This window comes from Glycine max, chromosome 17, assembly GCF_000004515.6.
Source record: "Glycine max cultivar Williams 82 chromosome 17, Glycine_max_v4.0, whole genome shotgun sequence".
Taxonomy (NCBI): Eukaryota; Viridiplantae; Streptophyta; class Magnoliopsida; order Fabales; family Fabaceae; genus Glycine; species Glycine max.
This window is the reverse complement of record NC_038253.2, coordinates 36,400,959-36,420,690: the sequence shown is the minus strand read 5'-3', so window position 1 is coordinate 36,420,690 and position 19,732 is coordinate 36,400,959. Positions and strand designations below refer to the sequence as shown.

Below are 19,732 nucleotides of genomic sequence, written 5' to 3'. Positions count from 1 at the left end.
AGTCAGTGCAATGGATTTTATGATAAAACAAACAAATTAAGCAAGTCTGAAATGGATTCAAAACTACTATGGTGGACAAGTTAACGAAATTAATTAGAAGGGGGAAGTAACAGCACACTCGTATTAAAAGAAGAAAAAAATATTGGGTATATTTTATTTACAGATAAATCAAACCAGTTAATGAATAAGTGTGTTGGTGTTTTGTATTGGATTTGTAAGTATCTTGTACATAGTATAGGTAGGTGTTTTTAATTCAAGAAAATTTTAAAATATATATAAAAAAGATAAAATATGCTGAATTAATTTTAAATAAGCATTAATTTAGGAGAGAAAAGGACTAGAGTGTAAACTTAATGAATGAATATTAATTATAAAATATAAATGATTGATATTTGTGATGTTTTTTTATTTAAAATAATTACTTTTAAAATATTGATATTTAAGAAAAAAATATTTTTAAAAAAGTTATTGATAATTTGGAAATTGTTTAAAACATAAGAATAAATACTAAATAATTATGACGTTGATGTAGATTGAAATTATTAATGACAAATAAATGAATTTTGGTACGCAGTAATAAAAGCAAATTAATTAAACTCATACTAACAAAATATCTTGGGTAGATTTTGTGTATATATATATATATATATGTTTATTGTCAATTTTTAGTATACTGGATTTAAATATTGATAAATAAGATTTACATAAATATTTCCAAGTTAGCAGAGGGTTATAACTTATAATCTCAATGTTTTTTTTGGTAAACTCATGTATGCCTGATCGAGAGATAAAAATTAATTTCTCTCACGATATTGAATTTTTTTTTAAGGAAACCACATCTCTCTTAACATGATTTTTCGATATCCATAAACATGAGATGAAACTCTGCCTACAATATTCTTTCCATTTCAAAATTATAGTATTTTTAAACTTTTTTTATTATTCGAAAAGTATTGTCATCATAGAAATTTAAGATTGAAAAAAAACAATCATGTTCTCATTTAATAATTGTATAGATAATTAATTCAAAATTATCTCAAGTGAATATTAATTCAAATTTTAGGTTAAATATATTTTTGATCGACAATATTTTTTTGCTAAATTTACTTTTTATTTAATTCTTAAACAAAAATTTTAGTATTTTTGGTTCTTATATTTTTTTTCTATCAATAATTTTAATCTAATACTGTAAACCAACAACATTAATTGAATAGTGGCATTGATAATTACATAACTTGTTACATCATCAATCAGTTTTAAGTGATTTTTTAAAAAATTATATTTGTAATCCCTTATATTAGTCCAACGCCATCAATTAATCTAATAATTTTTTTAAGGAAACTACACTAAAATCTTTAATCAATGTGAAGTTAGACATTTTTGCTAATATTTGAGTGCGAAGAAAATCTGTTTAAGTATTAATTGATCATTCATGATAAAATAACAATTAATATTTATTCTTCTTACTCTCGGATAAAAATAATCATCTCATATTGTTAGATATTAGATTACGCCAAGATCTATAATTAAATATGTAATTTAAACTGTTAATTATAATCTAATTTAAATGTTGCCGTTTCTTTCTGTAACTATGATTTTTCACCGGATATGCCACATATTTCTTAAATATTGACACATGACTTACATAGACTTTTTTATCCCAAAAATACAAAAAAAAACTAAATATTTATTCAAATAATATAAGTAAAAAAACATTTACATAAATGATACAAATTTACTATTCAAGTTGAGAAATCGACTTTTCAATATAAGTAATTAATTTTTAAAAAACATAATTTAAAAATCAATTCTCCAGCAACAAACATGTGTATATAAAGTTTAGATATATTTAATTCTGTTGAATTGACATTGATTCTAATTCTTGTCATCGATCTCTCACAAAAACTCCCCTCTGCGCTGAACAGATACTAAAAATTGAAGTTTCAACACAAAAATGTTAAAATCAGAATTAATTAAATGCAAGTTGAGGCTTATTGGGGAGGGTCCTAACAGAGGACTATGAGTTTGCACAAGCCATATATGTAAGGGAATTTAAAGCATATACAATCTGAAGAGGAGAAAATGTGTTATTTATCATGTTTTGGAATAGCAAAAATCTCAAACATGAGAAAGTGGGTTGCTAATTAGATGTTCCCCTACAGGTACCCAGCTGGAAAGGCCATGTCACTATTGTTAATGTGTGAAAACTGGAAAAAGAACGATATCACTGCGCAGTGCATGATTGAGAGAAGGGATAAAGATTCTTTCAAGTGTTTGGATTCCTCTCAATTTTGTCTCCAAGCTGTGAGAGTAGGCTTTTTGGTCCAAAAGGTTGTTACTTTTCAAATGTACGTACAAGTATTTATGAGACCCGTGTATATAAAAAAAAAAATACAAAGTAATTGAGAATACACATTTTTTAACCCACACTTTATTACCTAAATGGCTTAAACTAGGAGCAGATCCGTGCTTTGCACGGTTTTTTTTAGTAGAAGAAGGAAGAAGAAAAAAAAAGCAAAAGAGAGAGAGAGAAAAAAAATATTTTAAAAGATAAATGGAAAGCATGGACTTGTCCGGCTGTCGAAACGTGAGCATGACTGGACAGATTTAATACATATATAGACATAATCTTTTGGTTTTTATGAAATAAGAGATTTTTAATTTTAGTTCTTTTAAGATTTTTATTTTGATTTTAATTTTTAAAAATTATACTTTATTTTGTTTCATTTGTCAAAGTAACGATATTATCATATGATGTAAGAATGATGATAATTTATTTATTTGTCACGTCATCAATCAGTATATTTATGTATTTTTTATATATTATATTTTTAAATCCTCATCTAATTGAAATAATTGATGAATATAGATTAGTTGATGGGGAGTTAAAATATAGTTTATCAAAAACAAATTATATATGATTGTTTAGTTAGATTTTTTTAATGACATAACAAGTTAATAAGTTGTCAACATGATTATAAGATCATTTGTTAACTTTATTACTTAACAGTAAAGACTAAAAAAAAAATATTTAACAAATTAAAATAAAACAAAAAATAATAAATAGTCATTTTTGTTCGTGAAAGTGTAAAGTGTTGACACTTGAGTCTTGAAAGAAAAAATTATAAAATAGTCATAAAAGTATGTCAATTTAGTCATGTTATTAAGTCAGTTATAATAATTGACGGTTGTTACTTGTTATCCACTTGACTATCATATATCTAAATTATTGATGTGTAATTGTTTCAAATTAATTAGTAATTTTGAGTTAAAACATTGAGTGTGTATTATCTTATTATGATATATACATTTTGTTAAACCAAAAGTAAGTTTTCAACACAACCCATTCACTTTGATAAAAAAAATTATAACATTTTTCTCTCTCTCTTTTTCTTTTCTTTTCTGGTCAACCCAACTCAACCTTGCCAACTTATTAAGGTTATGTGTTGGTGGGTTGGATTGAGATTTTGAATTCAATATAAAAATATATGCAACCTAATCCAACTCATTTTTAAATTGGGTGAGAAGAGTTGGATTAAGTTAATCTACTTAATATTTCTAATCTTACTTGATTCAAATAAAAGGATCTCTTTGATAAAATATACACATAGTTTTAAATTAAGAGAATGTTTTTCACCCAATCCAATTATTATTTTATTGGTAAATATTAATTTTATTAGATCGTTAATTTTATTAGTAGATGAAATCAAATTTATGACATTTTTTTCTTTTCTTCTCTCTTAATCATCGAACTAACTTACCTAAAATCTATTACAACTCAGCCACTTTGGCCCCAGAGTATTTTGGTCGAGTCCATTTCTTAATTTTGTTACAATATCAATGCAATTCATTTTAATCTAAGTATTTCTCACACGACTGGAAAAAAAGGCATTTAACGACGATTAATAAACCCCTTCAATGATGGTTGCCAACCGCCTTTAGATCTAACATCGTTGAAAGTCGAGATCATTAACGATGATTCCAAAGAAAACCGTCGTAGAAAGTTCTTGCTTTCTAAGACATTTGTTTACTAAAACCGTCTTAAAATGTACACTTTCTAAGACGTTTCTTTGTCATAGAAAAATGTTTTGGTGCATTTTTTCATCAATCCAGCTTATAATTATATGCCAAAGATTTAATTTCAAATCACCCTCTTTTTGCAATAATAGAAAAATATATAATTTGAAACTTAGTCAGACACTTAAGTATTGCTTTTATTTATTTATGTCATTAAACACTATTAGAAAGTAATTAACAACTTTAAATGCTTAAGGAATTGATCGATCAAAAGAATAATATTTTTTATAAGACTTGAAAGATTTCTAATAACAAATAATATGTTATTTTCAAATGCTATTATTGTAGAAAGGATAACCTCATACCTTTTTGCATTGCAAGAAGATAATGGTGTAACACCTTTATTCTGCTATGAAGCATTTTGATGGCACTGTGTATTCTAGTAAAGTGAGCAACCACTGCATTAAGAAAACATGGAATATTAGATACATGCAATACAAGTAAAAAAACCCACACTTTTTCAATCTGCCTCTTCTTGAGTAGTGGGTGTTATTTAGTCATGGGATTTGGAATAGAGAAGAAACAAGAGGAGGAACTCCAGAAATTAGCTTATCTACAAGCCCATATTTTTTGTTTTTTCATTTAAAAAAAAAGATATTTTTTTCTCAAGAGCTTTTTTCTAGAATTGTGCTTGGTCCAAGTTTTCCTTTAAAATGAGAAGAGAATTTTTTTTCCCATGTAAAAGCTAGGTCACACACTACATTATTAGATTTCTAAGAAAGGCATTAATTTTACTAATACCTTTTTCATTTGATTTATTTAGCCTCAACAAAAGACAAGTAATTTGGGTCACAAACAGGTCAGAATACAAACCTTATGCGGTTCAAGGATGCAATAGCTCAGAATGCGCTTCGAATCATGTCTTCATTACGATCTACTTCTTGCTTAACACCATCTTGCTTTGGCTTAAAATGAATAGTCTTCTGGAGAGGATCAACCAATGAATCTAACACTGAAGGTGAAATCCATGTTAGAAAAGAGAGATACAATACAACAAAAGCTTAACACTTCAACAGAGGAAAATAAACCTACTAAGACTGCAGAAGGGCACTTGCCAGCTAGTTCCATAGTATCAGGTGGCATGGCATTTTAACATCATAATGATATGAAAAAACACAATGAGTAACAAATTTAGAGAAAGGGGAAACCTAATGGTATTTAGTAGCAAATTATAAAACTAAATTTTCAGTATATTAGTAGACATTTGGCATCTTACAAATTTGACATCTTGAGCTAAAATGTCGTGGAAAACGGATGAAGGGTAAAGTTCATTTAAAAAAAATATTGTAGAAGCATATGATATGAATTTTTTATGATGCCAAAGATGAGTGCGATTCAAGTTAAGAATTCAGAAACGCAAGAAGAACAATGTACTTAGTTAGGATCTTAGAAAGAATTCCTTAATTGATGTTGCACAAGTTTGGCTAAAGGAAATATTTTACAAAAGTTTTTTAAGAACAATTATCTCTTCAAAAATATGATATTTCGTCTTTGGTAATCGATTACCTGTGGCTAAATTGATTTCTGAAACAATTTGAAAATTTTGAATTTGAATTTATAAGCCTGTAATCGATTACACAAGGTATGTAATCGATTACCAGAAGTTTAAACTGTTTGTAACAACTTTTAGAAATTTGAATTTAAATTTTAAAAGCTTGTAATCGATTACATCATTTGTGTAATTGATTACCAGACACAAAAAAATTCAAATTTCAAGTCTGAAGAGTCATAACTCTTCAGAAACTAACTGTGTAATCGATTACCAGTAAGGAATTTTCGAAAATAACTCCCAAGAGTCACAACTGTTCAAGAAGTTTTTGAATGGCCATCAAAGGCCTATAAATAGGTGACTTGCGATACGAAATTCCTTAGAATTTTTCTGAACAACATTGTCTTATCCTCTTAAAATCAAATTGTCTTATAACTCTCAAAATATTCCTTGGCCAAAACACTTGCAAATTCAATAAGGAATCTTGAGCGGTCTTCCATTGTAATATTCTTTTCTTAAAGAGAGAATTCTCCTTCTTCTTCTTATTCAAAGAGATTTGTTTAAGAGACCGACGATCTCTTAAGTTGTAAGGATATATGAACACAAGGGAAGGTTGTCCCTGCGTGGTTCAGAGTTTGTAAAAAGCTTTTTACAAGATAGTGGAATAATTACATTTGCTTTAGGGATGGATGAGTACTTTAGGGTATCAAATTGTAAAAATGCAAAAGATATGTGGGATACCCTACAGGTAACACATGAAGGTACAAAAAATGTGAAAAGATCTAGGATAAATACATTGACTCATGAGTATGAATTATTTAGAATGAATCCAAATGAAAGCATACATGACATGCAAAAGAAGTTCACACACATAATTAACCATCTTGCATCTTTAGGAAAAAAATTTCCAAATGAAGATCTTATCAATAAAGTTTTGAGATGCTTAAATAGGGAATGACAACCCAAGGTAACAACCATTACTGAATCACGAGATCTATCTAACATGTCTCTTGCTACTTTGTTTGGAAAGTTACAGGAACATGAAATGGAATTGATGAGATTGAATCAACATGAGAAGAATGATAAGAAAAAGAAAGGAATTTCTCTTAAAGCTTCATCATCAACCCAAGAAGGAAGTGATAAGGAGGATTCGATTGAAATAGACGTAGATGATGATCTTAGTCTATTTGTAAAAAGATTCAACAAATTTCTAAGAGTCAGAGGAAATCAAAGAAGATCAAATTTTAAATCAAAGAAAATGGCAAAAGATTCATCCTTTACTCCAAGATGTTATGAATGCAATCAACCTGGACATCTAAGGGTTGATTGTCCAATGTTCAAGAAAAGAATAGAGAAATCTGAAAAGAAAGTCTTTAGTGAAAAGAAGGCTAAGAAGGCCTACATTACATGGGATGACAATGATATTGACTCTTTTAGTTTTTAGTTGAAAAAGCCTTGTTTAAGGGTCTGGTAATCGATTACTATTCCCTGTAATCGTTTACCTTAGAACAACAAGGTTGTAATCGATTACAATAGCCTGTAATCGATTACCAGTAGGCTCCAATAGTTACAGGGTACTCCTGTAATCGATTACAAAGCGTCCTTGTCTATAAATATTTGTGTTTTCGTAGAACCTTCATTCTCCCCTTTCGTGTGATGACGCAAAACCTCCCCCAATCTTCAAATCTTCGTATCTCTCTCATTTCTTAACCAAATCGCTTCAAACAAAGCCTAATCTTCATCTTTTTTAATTCTCTTCCAAACCCATTGATCAAAACCAGTTGAAACACCTTCAAATGGCAGAATCATCAAAGAAGTGAAAGGGATCTTCCTCCACCACCACCGCTGCTGGCCACTGCCACCAAGGAACCTTTGGAGACCCACCCACACCAGTTCCTCCATCTCTTTCATCTCCTCGATCTTCCACATTATTTTCCTAAGATGATCAACGTCAAAGGTACTACTCTCAATTCTGTAATAGAGTCATTCTAGACCCTAAGTACCTTGACCTTGAATTTTTTGATGTAGAAACATTTGATTGTTACCAAGTGTTTCAAAATTCTGCTTTGGTTGATTTCATGTCTCTGAAACTGCGCTACTTTCCTAAATTAGTTAAGGTTTTCTATAATAATTTGAAGATTCAGGATGATGTTCTTTTCTCTGAGGTGCATAATATTCCCATTGTTGTTGATCAGTCCTTGTTTTATTCTTTGACTAAGCTGCCCAGTCAATGTGTTCCTTTTGAGGGCACTCTTGTTGATGACTGAAAATTTGATTATTCTAGTCATGATGCTCACAGAATGGTCTGCAATGACAAGACTGACATGACTGGCAGATTACTTGCTGAGTCATTTACCTTCGATTGTCTTATCATGAACTATATCATTGTTAGTATTTTGCTCCCTCGGTCTTCAAACCTTGCCCAAGCCTCTAAGGAGGATTTGATTTTGTTGTGGGCCCTTTAAATTGGTCGTCAGATCAACTGGGCCCATCTAGTTCGGTACTACATGCATAAGGCATTACGGGCCAATGCACCTTTGCCTTATCCCTACCTTGTTACTTTTTCTTCACCATTTCAATGTTCCTTTGGATGATGAACCATATGTCAAGGTTAAAAGGTAATTTTCCATTGATGTCGGTGCGGTTACCTCCTTTGGTTACCGAGAGGATGTTGATGGTCAGTGGGTTCGCAAACAAGACTTGCCTCCGCCTATTCCTAATGAACGTACCCCATTTCCTCCACCACAAAGGGATGCTTCCTCTTCTCTGCTGACTGAAGTCCTCACAGAGCTCTGCGATCTTCGAGCATTTATGGGTGAGCATTTTGATGCGATGGATACTCACTTTGATGGAATTGGTACTCGTATCACTAGGCTTGAAGATGATATAAGCTTCATCAGGCGTTGCTTCGATCCCCCGACTGACTTTTAGTTATCTTTCTTATGTTTTATTTCCTTAAGCTTTATGGTTATTTCTTTCGCCTTGTATTTTGGCTTTTATTGCTTAGTACTTTTGTTATGGTTGTCTTGGATGTTTACCATTATGTTTTGGTTTGTGTTTGGTTATTTTAGACTTTGATTTGGATGATTAAGACTTGTTTGGTGTATTCTATGGATTGAATCAGTTTATGGATAAAATATGATTTTACTATTGTCTTAGTTCCTTTCTCTAGACGTTTTCGGCTTTTTGATGTTGCCAAAGGGGGAGAGAATTTAAGGGTAGAATTTATCATGAACTTAGGCATAAATTCTCATCTTAAGGGGGAGTAAGGGTTGTGAGCACGCATTATCAATGGTATATCGTTTATCTTGATTTCAGATTATTGTCATCATAAAAATGGGAGAGATTGTAGAAACATATATGATATGAAGTTTTGATGATGTCAAAGATGAGTGCGATTCAAGTCAAGAATTCAAAAATGCAAGAAGAACAATGTACTTAGTTAGGATCTTAGAAAGAATTCCTTAATTGATGCTGCACAGGTTTGGCTAAAGGAAATATTTTACAAAAGTTTTTTAAGAACAATTATCTCTTCAAAAATATGATATTTCCTCTTTGGTAATCGATTACCAATGGCTAAATTGATTTATGAAACAATTTGAAAATTTCGAATTTGAATTTAAAAGCCTGTAATCAATTACACAAGGTATGTAATCGATTACCAGAAGTTTAAACTGTTTGTAACAACTTTTAGAAATTTAAATTTAAAATTTAAAAGCTTATAATCGATTACATTGTTTGTGTAATCGATTACTAGACACAAAAAAATTCAAATTTCAAGTTTGAAGAGTCACAAATCTTCATAAACTAACTATGTAATCGATTACCAGTAAGGAATTTTTGAAAATAACTCCCAAGAGTCACAACTGTTCAAGAAGTTTTTGAATGACCATCAAAGGCCTATAAATAGGTGACTTGCGATACGAAATTCTTTAGAGTTTTTCTGAACAACATTGTCTTATCCTCTTAAAACCAAATTGTCTTATAACTCTCAAAATATTCCTTGGCCAAAAAACTTGAAAATTCAATAAGGAATCTTGAGCAATTTTCCATTGTAATATTCTTCTCTTAAAGAGAGAATTTTTCTTCTTCTTATTCAAATCTGTTTAAGAGATCGAGAGTCTCTTAAGTTGTAAGGATATTTGAACACAAGAGGAGGGTGTCTCTATGTGGTTTAGAGTTTGTAAAAAGCTTTTTACAAGATAGTGGAAATCTCAAGTGGGTTGCTTGGGGACTGGACGTAGGCACAGGGTGTGGCCGAACGAGTATAAAATCTGAGTTTGCATTCTCTCTTCCCTTAAACTTCTTTTATTTATTGTTATTTATCTTTTGCTTTAAATTTTTTTATTTTGAATTGTCTTTTGAGTAATTCATATTAAGGGTGCAGTGTTAATTCAAAAAAAGAGTTAAATTTTAATTGGGAATTGTTTTTGTATCTTAATTCAACCCCCCCTTCTTAAGATAACTGAGGCCACTTGTCCAACAAATATGATAGATGTCAACATGAAATTAAAATCATTAGATACGTGATCAAACAAACAGAGCTTGGTCACAGGGTGAGGTTTAGTATTGTAACCATCAACATGAAATTAAAAATATTAGATAGTGAATTAAACAATGTCATACAAGTCGTATCTACACAGGAATTAGCTTAATTATTTCTTGCACGGAGAGCCATGCAAGTCGTATCTTTTCTGCATCTCTGAGCTCAAGTTTTGTGTAACATTGCAACCTTGTAGGACCAATGTGGGATCATTGGGGAAACATACAAAAACATGGAATTAGTGCTTCACATACAGTTTGAGACCCAGGACCCAGCAGGTCGGATTTTGCAACCCGGATTTAAGAAAAGGCATTATGTGTTCTATTCCTTCTACTTTAAACTAGAAACACTCCAAAGGTATATATTCCATTTCTTGACCTCATCTCTTCCATTTCAAACTTTGATCTCTGTTATCGATTTCTCTTCCCTGCTATGAGGTGGTGGTAGCCAATCGGAGCTGATATTTGTTCTTTTCCCTATTCTGAACTAGCATTTGAGTGTTGGTCTTGCTACATTTATGAAAAATGTGTTATGGACTTGTACATGAAGGCTTGTTGGTTATTGGTTGTAGTTCTGTAATCATGGTCCATGGATGGAGGGTTTTTTCTTCAAACATTTGTTTTCTGGTTTATGTTGTTGTTTCATTTACTGAGAAAAATGTGTAGTGCTAGTGAAGCCACTAGTAGTTATAGCGTAGCTGGTTCTTTATGTAGGTATTGCAATTCTGAAGTGATCAAGAATGCTCTGGGAAGTAGAATTGATGTGCCAGGGAATCATGGTGTTTTAATTGATGGTAATCCTAGCAAAATCAAGTGCAAGTACTATTAAAGAGTCATGACAGGGGTTGTACATTGAAACATCTTTTGGCATCAATAGAGAAGGATGTTTTAGCTTGCTAAGCTGTCAGTGATGAGGTGAGGAAGTGAATGTGGTAAAATTGACCATGCAAGAAAGATAAATGAAAAAATTAAGGGGGTATGAGGAAGGACCAAGGCCCAAAGAAAACGTAGAAGATGGTGGTGAGAAAGGATACAAAGCAATAATTGGTTGCGATTCATGAAATTATTTTTAACGGAAGAGGAGTAAGGACTCAATACACCATCAGTAACATTTTCAAAAATTTGAGGGAGGAAGATAGTCAAGACATTTCTCTGTTATTTTACAACAATGTCATTCCCTTCAATGTGACAAAAAAGTGAAGAATTTGACGAGAAGTTGGAATTGGTTGGTCAACATGGGTTAGGATTTAAGGCATCATCCTACATGGATTAGAGTAAAAGATTTGAAGCAAAAAGTAGATTTAACCAAGCAGGCATTGGAGGAGCATAAAGCTTGTTGAAATAAAACGGAATGCAGCATAATGACAAATGGATAGACCAAAAAGAGGAGTAAGGCCATACTTCCTGGTAAATAACCCTAAGGTTTTTATTTTTTGGAAATTTGTGAAGACATCACACATATCTAAGACATCTAATAACATATTTAAAATGTTGAATGAAGTTGTTGACTAGGTTAGTGAAGAAAACATTGTCCAAGTTGTCACAGACAATCAACAAATTATAAGGCTTCTAGAGAAATCATAATGGAGAAAAGGAAGAGATTGCATATGACACCTTCTGTAGCTTATTGTATTGACTTAATGTTAGAAGATGTTAACAAGATTCCAATTCACAAAGAGACAGTAGAAAGGTAGAAATCAATTAAAACCTATGTTTAAAGGACATCTCTCATTTCTTTATTGAGACACCAACATTCCTAAATATATAAAATCACCCTAATTCCCCTAACTTCCCTTTATTATATTCCTAATAATACCCAATCTATTATTTCTTTCTCCTAGTATACACCTTGCACTCATTTTCCTAGGTTGGGTCTCTCTCAGCAGGTGAAAATCTCTCTAATAATACCTCCCTCCACAACTATAACCTTGTCCTCAAGGAACTAATCCTAGTCTTGAATGACTTATACATCTTCCCATGTCGCCTCTTCCTCAGTTTTCCCTTGCCATTTATTTAGGACTCGGGGTATCTTCTCCTCCTTCCGTGTGACCACTGTCTCAGTGAAAACCTTAGGGTTTAAACATTGTACAAAGCTAAGATGCCAGGTTTGTATTATCCAAAAAGGGATTTCTACTTACAACTAAGTAAATTTAGGGTTTAAACAAACATAAACTCACAATGTCAATAAATTGATAATATGATAAACACCAGGCATGTATCAATGAAACCTATGAGGGACCACCAACAACAAAAAAATAAATTAAATTTATGAGGACGAACACAATATTGGTACTTACTGCACAACGGTCGGAGGCAGCTGGCTATTGAGACTCAGACAGACAATGGCAATGGCGACACAATTCGAAGCTCACGACGGAGTGAAGGAGGTACGATGAAGCTTGCGACTGCGTTCGGAGGTTTCCAGAAAATGTCTTTACTATGTCAAGAGAAGCTGAATGTAGTAGCAGTAGCAACGAAAGTGAAAAATCGAATTAAAATATTATCACTTCAACGATGGTGCTGGTTAAAAACCGTAATAGTCTGGTTACAAACAAACACGGGTTTTATAAAACCGTCTTTGTAACATTCACATCAAAAGCAGTTTTATAAAAATCGTCGTTAATGCCTTTAAAAAGTTGATTAAAATTTCAAAAATGTCGGTGCATGATTTACTACATTGATTTTCCAATAAATGACGTAGATTTAACAATGTTGATTCTTTATTTTGTAGTAGTGTCACCCTACATTGGATTCTCGAGTTTACGTGTTTTCGATACCGTTTGTTCGGAGATCAGTTATCCTAAATGCCGGGGAGCACCATAGTACTCGGGCTGTACTACATGTGGGTCTACAACAATTAACAACATGGAAACGGAATCAAACACTCTCTCACAATCACATTTTATATTGTAGTTGCGAAGACCAGAATTAAATGCAACACATGAATCGGTTCCTTCGGAGGTTCGTAATAAAGCCAGTGTCGGTACATGAACGGTACTAGACACTAGTACTCCTTTTTCAAGCGATTCTTCTTTTCTTTTCTTTTTCTGAGTATGAATAAGAGTATTTTTACATGTATTAAAGTGAATAAATTCTTTAAAATAATGTTGTAATTAAGTAGTTTTCATAAAATTCTTGTTTTTTTAAGGCCCTTGTGATATTTTCTTAATTGATTGACGTAAAAATGTTAATTGCTATCACTCAATTAGAAGATTAAGATGCATATATTTAATTTAGCAGATATAGAACTAGTAATAAATGACGCAAAATAAAAACGAAAAAAAGCGAAACATACAAAGAAAGGGGATAGTTGTGAATCTTTTACGCAGTGCTTTCTTTTTAGCGAACGAATTAGGGGCACAAGAAAAAAAGGCAGAAAAGCCTTACATTCTTTTTTTTTTTTGTCAAAGAAACATATCACAAAAAAAATATATTATTTTATAGGAAAATGTTTTATTGGTGAAAATGTTAGCAAATGAATCCAACTTGCGATTTTTACTTTTCTTCTTTCTCCTTTAATCATCCAACTCATCTTATATGTCTTATGTCACAAGAAAATATTACTACTCCAATTTGGAATTTAAGAAGAAAAGTTATTTAGCATTTTTTTAATTGTATCAATCTTATTTAGGAAATAAATTTATTTCTTTTTAAATTATCATTTCTCAAAACTTGATATTATATAAGAATAAAAGAGAGATCTATTAAAAATAAAAACTTAACTAAATTAAGAATATTTTAGGAAGGATGATCATTAAATAAAATGAAATTAATTGAGATTTTCTTATATTTAAAATTAACACAATTATTTTTATATATTTAACACTAGAGGAAGTATATGAATAATGATAAACAGTGATAGAAAGGAAATTTTTGCATGTTCCACAATCAATGATTCCTATGGAATACTAAAATATGTGTGATGGGTTATAAAAGTATATATATAATATGATATTATATTCTGATTTAGAAATGAAATTTACTAAAATTAGTAATCTTTAATAAGTTAATCATAAAAAGTATTGTTAGAAAACGATAAAACGTATCACTAGCATTTATTATTACTAAATTAAACATAAAAAACAAATATTTCAAACTTTAAATTAAATACAAAAAAAAAAAAAATCTTGTACCAAACAATCCGAAAGTTTATATATTTTTTGGAACGAAGAACCCACTGTATTTACTTACTGGTAGCCAGAGACTGATACCTAAAGTTTGTATACAGAATTACAGCCAAAGCCAAGCAATACTTATGAAACTTAACTTTTTACTGAAATGTTTATTATTTTGGAAAAACGTTATAAAAAATCATAATTACTCAAAGCTTAAAGTCAAAGTGGACAATTAATAAATAAAGTTTAATTTCTAATGTTAAAAAAAAAAAACTCTCTATAAGTATATTATAACATTTTTTTATTGAATGACAAAAAATAAAACCTCTTGCATTGTGAGTCCATATATAAGAGAAATAAAATAAGTATCAATTGCAAGTCGCCTCTAGATACATGTACTAAAATTAAAACTTTCAAAATTATTGTAAAAAACCTGTCTATCTATCTTCTATATCTATATATAAAAGAGAAGGAAATTGAAAATACTGAAATACCCATGGCTGAGAGGTTGACAGCTGTCCAAAATTTTGGTTTTTTGGTCAAAATGCCTATAGCTGAGAGCTTGACACCTGTCCATTTTTTTTTGCATTTTTTTGTCTGTTGCCACATCCAGGTGTAGCATTGCATGTGTGATTTGCTATATTGTCCTTGCACGTGGCTTGCTTTATCATTGTCTCTCAGTTGAGAAAGCAAAAAGAAAATCAGTAAGCCATGTATCTTGGTGTGTTGTTGAGTGATTAGATTGCTGTTTGCAGCTTTGGTGGTTGGTGGTGTACGTGGCTTCTTTGTAGCATTTTTTACTTCTTTCACTAGCAAGTTGCAAGCTGCTGATTGCATTTGTTTAACTTTTTTCATTTGTTTTTTAGCTGTTCTGTTGTTTAGGATTTTGGCGTGAGGCTGTGGTTTCCAGTTCGTGATTTCTGTTCTTCTGTGGTTGAAGGTTCGAGTGCATGTTTATGTTCTTATAGCACGTGTTTTATTCTATTCTTTATTGTTCACAAATTCTTGCTTTTCTTTTCGTCAGTTGTTCTTTGGATTGCATTTACATGGTTTTGGATTGATCGTATTATTCCTTTAGAGCTATAATTGTTTGGTTTTGTTTTTTTGCTGACCACCTTGCTGCCATGTGTTATTTTATGGTTTTATGATTATGGTTTTAAGCCACGTAGCTTGGTGTGTTGTTGAGTGATTAGATTGCCGTTTGCAGTTTTGGTGGTTGGTGGTGTACTTGGCTTTTTTGTAGCGTTTTTTACTTCTTTCACTAGCAAGTTGCGAGCTGCTGATTGCATTTGTTTAACTTTTTTCATTTGTTTTTTAGCTGTTCTGTTGTTTAGGATTTTGGCGTGACGCTATGGTTTGCAGTTCGTGATTTCTGTTCTTCTGTGGTTGAAGGTTCGAGTGCATGTTTATGTTCTTCTAGCACTGTTCTGTTCTATTCTTTATTGTTCACAAATTCTTGCTTTTCTTTTCGTTGGCCTACATTTGTCAGTTGTTCTTTGGATTGCATTTACATGGTTTTGGATTGATCGTATTATTCCTTTAGAGCTATAATTGTTTGGTTCTGTTTTTTTGTTTTTTTGCTGAGTTGGCTTTTTTTGTTTTTTGTCTCTTATCAGTGGCTTCGATGGTTGGATTGTATTTACATGGTTTTTGGCTAATCATATTATTGTTCGTCTATTGTGCATTTGTGTTTTTTGATTAACCATATTATTGTTTGTGGGTTCTGCATGTTTCGTTTTGTCAAGTTTTTTTTGTTTGGTGATTTTGGTTTCTGTATGTTTATGTTGCTCTGACACGTGTTCTGTTTTGTTTTTCATTATTTACAAAGTCTTCATTTTTTTATTGGCTTGCATTTGTCTGTTATTGTTTGTTGGATTGATTGATAGTGTAATACTTTTTGTGGTATGTTAGCATTGATGGAAATCTTATTGCATGTGTGGTTTAAGGATGGGTTGGTATTCTGTTTTCCAAAAGCTGAACTTTGTTGTGTTTGTTTTCGGCCTTTCTATTTGTTTGTTGATGGTTGCAATATTATTTGTTCAGAGATATAATTTTTGTTTCTGCTTCTCTGCTATTTGCTGATTTGGTTTTTTTTTGTTCAGGTTGTTGCATGTATTGGCTTAGTAGTTCAACGAATAGTATCATAGTTTTTATGGTATTTTGTCATTCATTGAAATGTTATTGCATGTGTTATTTGAGTCTGTGTTGCTGTTCTATTTTTTGTTAGCATTATTTTCTTTTCTAAATTGACAATCATTCTTTACATAGCATTTGCATGGTTTTGGATTTATTAAATTTTTCATTTAGAATTGGCAGGTCTATGTAATTTTATGGCGAGGATTCCTAACAAGATTAGGTCTAGTGATGGATCAAAAGAAGCGCTTAAGCTTGCTGTTAGGATCACCGATCTTTGGTTCGTTGGGACTCCTGACAAGTCTGAGCAAGCGGAAATGGTTTTTGTTGATTCTGAGGTATATTTTGTGCTCTCTATTTGATTGTTGGATTGTTGTTGATGTCATTTATTGATTATATAGTTTCCATATTTCAGGGTGATCAAATTCATGCTATTTGTAAATCGGATCACCTCAAGTCTTGGAAAGCTGATTTGAAAGAGAATTGCACTTATGTTATGCATAATTTCAAAGTTGTTAAGAATGATGGTCAATTTAGAGTGTGCGAACATGAGTACAAGTTATTTTTTATTGGAGTGACGGTTGTTAGAGAAGCTGATTTGCATGAACTGCCTTTTAAGGAATTTAGATTTGTTGAATTTGCAAATGTTGTTGCTGGTAATTTTGTGTCTGGCCTGTTGGTTGGTGAGTATAGTCACAATTTGTGCTTTCATTTTGATCATAACTTCTTTGGGTTTTTTCCGATGACTTATTTTCATTTCTGGTGGTTTAAGATATTATTGGGGTCGTTGATCAGGTGGTCTTTCGGCATGTTTCATCGAAAAATACCAGGGTTGTTTTTAGAATGAAGGATTTGAGGTTATGGTTAATCACAGTTTTTGCTATCTCCTGTGTATATTTGGTTATTTAGAGTTTATATTGTCAAGAATTCTATTTTTCATTTTGCATGGTGCTTATGTCTATCTTATCCTTATGAGGTGATGGATGTAATGTTGTTTCTTTGCTGTAGTGGTGAAATTTTGTCTTGCACACTTTGGGAGAATTACTGTGCTCAGTTCCTATCCTATTTGAATGAACGTGGGGATGATGGGCCGATGGTTATTATATTGACGCATGCCAGAATAAAAGATGCACAGGGTAAGTATGATATTTTATTTGTTGATTTGGATACTCAATAGCTGAGTTTTGTTGTTGCTGTTGTTGGTATTTACAGGAAGTTATCCAGCTTCAGTGAGCAATTCCTTCAAGGCGTCAAAACTATTGATTAATTATCCTATATTAGAAATTCAGGAATTTAAAGAGAGGTATTTTGCTTATCATCTTTGCTCTGTGGTTGTTAAATTCGTGTGACAATCATCTTGACTGTTTTCTGTTATTTTATTCTATTTATTCGATTGGCTTAGGCTTTTAGATTTAGGTGTTGAGGTGAGTCGAGTTTTGCTACCTGGCGATCAAGCAAGCTCACAAGTTTCAGGGGGAAGTCAGCTATCATCAAAGGATTCGTTTCTTTCAAAGGCTGAAGCCAAAACTATTTTAGAAATCAATGCCATTTCTGAGGTGGACCTGTTATCTGTGTTTATTTTATATTCATTGCAGTTGGAAGTCGAGTTTGGCTAGATTTGTTCGCATTCATATATTATAGCTAATGTGTCTAACAATGACATTTTATTGTTGGCAATTTGATTGTTATGGTTTTTTAAAAGGACGCTGTTTGTGTTACGGTGGGGACTATTAGCAAAATAGTCATGGATAACCATTCATGGTGTTATCCAGCCTGTGCTCAATGTCATAGGAAAACTGATATCCCAATAGGACCATTCACATGTGGATGTGGCAAGGATAATGATCAGCCTGTTCTAAGGTAATTGGAGTTTTAGTCCATTAACATGTTTTATTCAGTATTTTGTTTTTGACTAACATCTAAATTGGTAGGTATAGAGTTGAAGTCATGGTTACACAAAACAATAAGAGTGGCAAATTTTTGCTCTGGGACCGTGAATATGCTGAATTGATTGGCCAAACGGCTGATGATGTGAATAGGGTCAAGATTGAAGTATGTTCATGCTTTATGATATGCTGCTTCTCATTTTATGTATTATATTTTGTTCTTCGAGTTGTAACTGGCAGCTGGTGAATATGTGTTGTTTCTGGCAGGATGGTGATCTTGATTTGAATGCTTCCCCTCAAGCACTTGACAAATTGTTGGGTCATGTGCTTGCTTTTAAGGTCAGGATTCAATCAAGATTCAAAAATGCAGTTGTACTTAAATACTCAAAAGACCTGGATTTGATCAATGCTGTTCTGGAGATGCTGGCTGATAGTGAGGTGTTCTTTTCTGATATCTATTTTAGTCGTTGTTGTCATGGTGATATGATTCATGAGTTTGACTATCATCAACTTATATATGGTGCATGCATGTTCCAAAATAGATCCTTCCAATGTTGATTGCAATGATGCTACACATGCTGAATGTGTGAGTTAATGTTGCTGTCATGAACATTAATATCTTATATGTTTTTTATTTACCAGTTTATGCTTTATGTAGCAATCTCTATCTGTCACAGCTAACCATGATCCGGTTGCAGGGTTGCCTTTAACACCCAAAAAGTGGATGTCATCTGATGAAGCCAATGATGGGTTAGGGAGCTCTCAAATTTCGTCAGCCCAACTATCGTCTAACAAATTAACAAGACATTCTCATAGGAGCTGATTTAGCTGATTCCAGATTCTTATTGTTGTGTTTTCATGCTGCTATTAAAATATTGGCATATTGAGCATATAATTATGTAGTTTTTGTTATCAATGCATTTGCACATTTGAAAAACGGTTTTTTTGGATTCATGTTTTTAGACGTTCTAAATTGAGATCTGTCCATATTGTGTTCCTGCTGTAGTATTGGAAGTTTTCTTATATTAAATATGACATCGAAAGCAATTGATTTTCGCTGTATTCTTTGTTTGGTTGTCCTCGATACAGTTGAATTGTTGTTTACCATACCTTTGATGGTCTATATGGTTCTAACAAATTAATGGCAAAGTTAGCCTAAATAAAAAAACAGTGAACGAGATAAATTGTTGTTCAAATAACATCAAATATTAAAAAACAACCAAGGAGGAAAATTTATAGCTATGTTGGCAATCATGTTGCTACTCGATATTCTCACGTTTTTAATTTGTTTGTTGATTAACTGCTTAATGAATTCCATTCCCATCTGAATTGCCTGAAAATAACAGGAAAAAAACCATATTAAGAAAAAAATAGCATGCAGAGGATTTTGTTAAATTTTTAGTTTCAGTTTTCCTTCTCAATCGAGGTGCTCTTTAAATGACATCATATTTCCTTAGTTGGAATGTGTTTGCCATGAATGTTATCACTCC

General features: G+C 31.8%; 1 protein-coding gene across 1 annotated transcript; it reads left to right on the top strand.

Moving 5' to 3' along the window:
- Positions 1 to 16,783: 16,783 nt before the first annotated feature.
- Positions 16,784 to 18,672, top strand: LOC100819394 (replication protein A 70 kDa DNA-binding subunit C). Its single transcript, XM_041011439.1, has 6 exons — positions 16,784 to 17,213; positions 17,365 to 17,492; positions 17,569 to 17,659; positions 17,759 to 17,912; positions 18,059 to 18,216; positions 18,288 to 18,672. Exons 1-6 carry the CDS (start codon positions 17,200 to 17,202, stop codon positions 18,487 to 18,489), a joined length of 747 nt encoding a protein of 248 aa, XP_040867373.1. The 5' UTR covers positions 16,784 to 17,199; the 3' UTR covers positions 18,490 to 18,672.
- Positions 18,673 to 19,732: the final 1,060 nt, after the last annotated feature.

Coding starts and splice junctions, on each gene's coding strand:
- LOC100819394 (XM_041011439.1), top strand. Junction 17,913..18,058: donor AAATCAATGCCATTTCTGAG/GTGGACCTGTTA, acceptor GTTTTTTAAAAG/GACGCTGTTTGTGTTACGGT. Junction 18,217..18,287: donor AATGATCAGCCTGTTCTAAG/GTAATTGGAGTT, acceptor CTAAATTGGTAG/GTATAGAGTTGAAGTCATGG.